General features: G+C 44.7%; 1 protein-coding gene across 1 annotated transcript in view; it reads left to right on the top strand.

Moving 5' to 3' along the window:
- Positions 1–1,813: 1,813 nt before the first annotated feature.
- The window catches only part of LOC126527958 (uncharacterized), a 28,210-nt gene continuing 24,023 nt past the window's right edge, over positions 1,814–6,000 (top strand). The window contains exons 1-2 of the mRNA XM_055068530.2: positions 1,814–1,943; positions 4,464–4,670. Of these exons, the coding sequence (XP_054924505.1) occupies positions 4,478–4,670 (193 nt within the window). The 5' untranslated portion in view covers positions 1,814–1,943; positions 4,464–4,477. The remainder of the gene's footprint in view (positions 1,944–4,463; positions 4,671–6,000) is intronic.

Genomic DNA, 6,000 nt, shown 5'->3' with positions numbered 1-6,000 from the left:
AAGCGTAGCGGTGGCGTCGTAAACTAAAGTATGTGACCACAGGTGACGCTGTACAACAGGAAACGGAAACGGGGTTTTGCACACGCTTCACCAGGTTTGCACACGCTTTACCAGGTGTTCTGTGGCTTTACTGGGTTTCTGGCTGCTGCGCCTCGATCGTGCTCCCGCCAGTTTAGTTGCTGTGTAGCAAACGTAGCGCCTACATATTTATGTAGGCGCTACGTTTGCCACACAGCAACCAAACTGGCGGGAGCACGATCGAGGCGCAGCAGAATACATGTAGCGCTGAGTCATATCGAGTTAAGGCACACTCTGAACTGACTTTTAAGGGCATCCCGAGTAGTGCCGCCGCGCTCCAGCTGTTGCATTTCGTGTAGGGCTACTGACAGAATGCGGTTTCCAGATGGCACGATGGCCTCGACTGGAATAAATGCACACGCCACCAAAGATTGAGTAAGCCTGAAAATATTTTATTTGCATTTTACAAGTACAACAAAAAGCACACGTCTACGCATCCACACAAACGCGGTTACATAGTCAAGAACATAGTCAAGAGATGGCTCATTAATAAGGGTAGCACAAACGCACAAGAAAGAAGACCTAAGCTACAAAACGTACGGTCGGCTGCTAAGTATAATAATTTCCCTGTCACCGCGTGTCACTTTTATACAGCATCTTTACAGCACTACCAGGCCGGGTAGTTTGGCGGAAAGAACGCAACAGCTTATACGGCCGTCAGCTGCCTCTTCCTTACGGGTGTCATAATTATCCTAATCTCCGCATCAACGTCGTGCAAGTTCGCATACAGGTATCTGTATCTGAACCATATGTGCCAGCTTAATACACGTGTAGCGAAATTATGATAACCACTGCGTCTTATCAAACGTATTGGTTTTGCAAATGCGCATTACAGCTGACGGAACGACATACTGTAAGTGAAGCACAAGAGAACAAGGACAAAAGGAGGATACAATAATTGAAGAAATGAAGAATTAGTAGGCATGCAGCAAACAAGCGATGACGGAGAACACACAATGATGCATCGGGTGTTCTGCGACATCGGTTTGCGTACTTAAGGTGTTATGGAGATCAACGGCATAAAAACGTACCTTCAAGCGTACTCCCTCAACCTCCGCCGCATTCATTATGATAGTCAACGCCTAAACAAAATGAGGCACTATTCTTTGCCAAGAGTAGACCTTCTTACAGCAAGTCTATGTAATGGCTCGCAGACGAAACCAGCATGCTTTCGAAAATGTTTTACCGCCGTAGTATTCGAACGCCAACGGCCAGGAAACACATCGATACCAATAGGCTGTCGGCTGTCGGTGGTTAATGGAGCACAAAAACCTTGACGCTATGACTAAAAAGCAGCTTCAACAATCAAATTAAAAGAAAATCAACTGCCTATTTCCCTGAGGTAAAAAAGCATCCTTAGACACCTCGATTGTTCGTGTCAATGGTTTGTGTAAATTAAAAAATTCAGCATGTTCAGCGCCCCTAGCAGAGAAAGCACAAATTAAACTATTCGACCAAATTACAGTAGCTCCACTTGCGCGCTTACGCTGAAACGCGCCTCGGTAGATTTTTCGCCCTCTGTGGCCATTTGTTGAACTTGAGAGTGTGCGGGGCCTGGCCTGCATTGCTAGCCTGTATATTACCGATGTAATGGTCAACAGTGAAAGGCTCCATAGCGCCGCCTGGCGGCCGCAAAGATTTTCCGGATTTTCCGCTTCACGCTCGCGCATGCCCGCGCGCTCCCTCGACCCACTACCCGTACTCTAGTACACCATACTTTGTTTACTCTAGATGAGTGAGTGTTCTGTGCACGACTTCACGTGGTTCTGTGGTGGAGTTGTGGTGGCTGTGTTTACGGCACGTGGTGAGCGAGCAGGTATACAAATTCACTTCCCTGCCGCTGTCGCTTACGAGCACCTTCAAAGGTAAACATGGATGAGCGCACGAATCGGCTCATTATACCCACGTCCGTTGCTTTCTTTGTTCATGTTGTAGCGGAACGCTTGTACACACGAAGAAGAAAAAGAGCGCGGGAAGAGGAGGATCTTGTTTTTGCTCTGGCGGCATCACTCCATCCATTGCTTTAGTGCCGATCCTTCTAAATAGACGTCTCCCGCCTTGTAACAATATGTAATGCGCGTAGCTTTGCATCCGTGGTCGACATTGTAATAACACTAATGCGGCATATTACACAGGTTGTCTGTCTGCCTTAATTTTGTATGCTGATTTTAGGATATCTGTTACGACCCACCCAGACGAACGCTACAGACTCGTGATGCCTACAGCTAAAAACATTTTTCCTGGTTGCGCGAGGAGCACATGTTTCACTTTGCGGCAGTTACGCGGTGAAGTGCTCAAGGCACATATCCCTGGATGTTTGTACCGTCATTTGTCTAATTTGTTTTACTGTGCTACTGCTGTCGTTACAGCTTCTGCTGATCTGAGTTGTGCCCGTCAAGATATAGGCCATCTCTGCACCTTTGACAACAATTAGCCGCAAGTGCTGATTGCTGCTGGTTGGCTCAGTCCAGAAACAGGTATGTATATCCATTTGCTCAAGGAATTCTGATGCTTCTAATACTTGAGCTGCACCAGTAAAGGAAGATTGAATTAAGTGTCGTTTGACTGATGCGTGACACCCATTCACTGTTGTGCTATACAGGTGGCAAGGCATCTTCAGATCTAGGCCAGTAAGGCCGACCAGTTATCTGTTGGAAGTTCCCACTAAGCATTAAATTCGAATATAAAATTGTCTAGGCCAGAACTCTTATAATACTGTAGTGCCCTTGGTGCCCGATGTCATCACAAAAGAAACAGTAGAAAAATCCAGAAAATTTGTGTAGAGCTGTCCCGAGACAATAAATCATACAGAAATAATTATGTTACGAACTGCGACTGAACATCCACAGCTGTGAGTAATTTCCCTGTTGGAATACCGTTGCTTTTCAGCATATTTTGTGTCAATTGCACTATCACTTGCCAGTTGCATCCTCAATGTCTGACTCATTGTCATAAGACTGTGTCTATCTGTACAATGCAGTTGCTGCGCCACAAGCTGTCAGTGAATGGTGGTGAAAGTGTTTATATATTAGGTCTCGTACATAGGAAATGCCAGTCGGCCGAAACAATCGCTTAAATTGTGTCAGCATCAGAAATAGCTCTGCAAGGCTGCAGGTATACTTAGATGTCTCGGTGTTTGTCTGAGTTGTGATCGGCAACTGTTTCTATATTGTTTGTATGGTGGTATATTATTGAAACTTTGCCACTTGCTCTGGGCTTTATGTGTAGCAGTGTGGTGTACTCTGCATTTCATACTGACATGGACGTGTGGCTGCGATGAAATCTTTTGAAGGGAATTTCTTTGACTTTTTCGATCATTTTCGTTCTTAGTTGGAGGTCTGTAATGGTTGGTGGTCGGGCTCTCCTAGGAAAACATTTGTTCCCTTTTCCTTGTTCTTTCGTTTGCTTGTTCTTTTGTTTGTTCACCGTTTCATTCCTTTAGGCTATTCGCTTACATTGACAGTTATCATCTATGGTTCCTGCACATTTTCTTCACAGAAGTTCACGCTCTAATTTACCAGCAATCTTACCAACTAGAGCATAGGGCTGGTACTCTTCCTAGCTAATATTGCACACCTTTGATAAAGTTTTGTCATAGCTCCGTTATTAAAGGAACCCATTTCTTGAGGAGTTGTACGTCACTGTTCATGACCTATAGGAAGGTTGAGCATTGTCATTGCCTTGCATGGCACATCGTATCATGGCAGATGTGTTAAACATAAATATAATTATGGGGTTGTATGTGTCAAAACTACAATCAGATTATGAAGCATGCCGTAATGGCAGACTACAGATTTTGACACCCTCGTGTTCTTTAAAGGGTCCCTGAAATGGTTCAAGACCCACCGTGGTTGCTTAGCGGCTATAGTGTTGGGCTGCTACACATGAGGTTGTGGGATGGAAACCTGGCCACGGTGGCCTAATTTCGATGGGAATGAAATTCGATAACACCCATGTTTTAGGTGCATGTTAAAGAACCCCAAGTGTCTCATATTTCCGGAGTTGCCCACTACATTGTGGCTCATAATCAGATTGCGGTTTTGGCACATAAAAACAAATTTTTTTTTTAAATGGTTCGAACAAGTTTTGCAGATGCATAGGGTACAGTAAACATTCGCACTGCAATTCTCCATAGCCGTACATTTTCTCCTAAACTCATTCGCCGAGTGTCTCAAATAGGTTCTGCTGTTGTAAGCCTTCCACAAAAATAGCTTGCTGTGCTTTTGAGTATTCAATGTGGATTGTCCTTTGTAGCCCTTTAAGAATACTGAACCGGAAGGGTTATCTTGTGTTGCTTGGCTATGCGCCTGTATTTATTCTGTTGTATTTACCTCTTGCTCTTAATGCTGTAACAGGACTGCAATTGCCCCACCTATTTTCTGCAGGCCTCACAAATGCGATGAGCCTAGCTGAAAGCATCACTGCCAAAAGGGTACGCCACGCCCCTTCAATGGTTGTTGGTCAGGTAGAGGTTGGCATGCAGCACAGCTTGCCTCTGGCTGACAAATCTGTTGGCTGTTCGTTGAAACCAGGGAGCGAGTCTAGGAGCGTGCAGACTACGGAGGCTGTGGAACAGTTAAGCTCCACCTCAGGTGGGCAGTGGCCGGCACTTCTCTTACGTTTGCTTGCTTGTGTGTGTGTGGTAAATGGCCAAGTCTGCCTAGCTTGGCACAACTTGCTCAAGTGTTTGTGACATTCTGCTGCTGATGACAAATTAACAGGTTTTTTATTCTTGTCTGTATACTGATTGAGGCAAAATGAAAAAATAATGCTCTGCTGAGCACACTGAAGCCCCTTAGATTGCAGAGCTTAATGCAGAGCCGTCTTGAGCTGGTGTTGTTGTAGCCCTTACATTGCTTTATGATAACCTTACACCCAATGAGTCTCAGTTATGTATAGATCGGTGTACGAGTGTATGACCATGAATATAAATCAATGCAGAATGTAAGTTGACCTCTGGGTTTGATGTGAATAAAATTCAAACAAAATTATTTAATGCAGTGTACTATAATACATACCTTGTTTCATCAATATGCTCATTCATTGAGCGGGCTGAACACTGCACGGGAACTGTAAGGATTCTCATCCTGGGACAGGTTTTGGTGACGACATCCCACAGCACATCACCGGCGATGACTAAGCGGTTCTATGCATGCGCAACACTGCCCTCAAGCAATGAGCAGCATGCACTGGGCTCCTGAGGTGCATGCCAGCAATCGCCCCAGACGATCTGTACACGTCTTGAGGTGAATGCTGGTTTTGGTGCTCTCACGTCGATAGCAGCTTCAGGTTTTTTTTGCCGCATTTACAAACTGCAGTGGCCGATGGGACCTCTTTTGTACCAACAGTTTGTGCCAGTGGATAGTTATTCCTCCTCAGCACTTTTGTTACAATATGCTATCCACTTTTGCTGATGCGAAAAGGGAAGCCTTTTCCCTATGAAAAATGAGGCACTAGTGAGCAATTCAAATGCCTTTGCATTTAATTGAATCTGCTGTCATCAGGAGAACTGGTCCACGGTGCTCACAAGAGCATTTCATGAGACTGTCTTCAAGTTCACCGTCAACAGGGTAGCCGTTGCACCACAAAGCCTCCAGTGAAAATCGACATTTGCTCTGTTTTACTTTCTATTCATAGGAACCAAACGGCACACTGCCATAATCATGCTTTGCGCTTCCACCCATTTTATCACATTGTTTTCAAGTGCACTTATAAAGCCCTGACATGTTATTTTTGCCCTCCTTGCAGTATTTATTCGTGTTTGGACAAAGTTTGCAAATGTGGCAAATTTGCCACAATAATGACAAAAACTATGATCCTTTCTCCACTTTGACAACTACAAACAAGAATGCTTTTTTTTGTTTCACAGTATACTACATGACAGACACAGGAAGATCGTGCTAGTTATTTTGCAACAACTGA

This window comes from Dermacentor andersoni, unplaced genomic scaffold, assembly GCF_023375885.2.
Source record: "Dermacentor andersoni unplaced genomic scaffold, qqDerAnde1_hic_scaffold ctg00000039.1, whole genome shotgun sequence".
Taxonomy (NCBI): Eukaryota; Metazoa; Arthropoda; class Arachnida; order Ixodida; family Ixodidae; genus Dermacentor; species Dermacentor andersoni.
The sequence above is the reverse complement of the archived record's forward strand: the minus strand, read 5'-3'. Positions and strand labels throughout refer to the sequence as shown.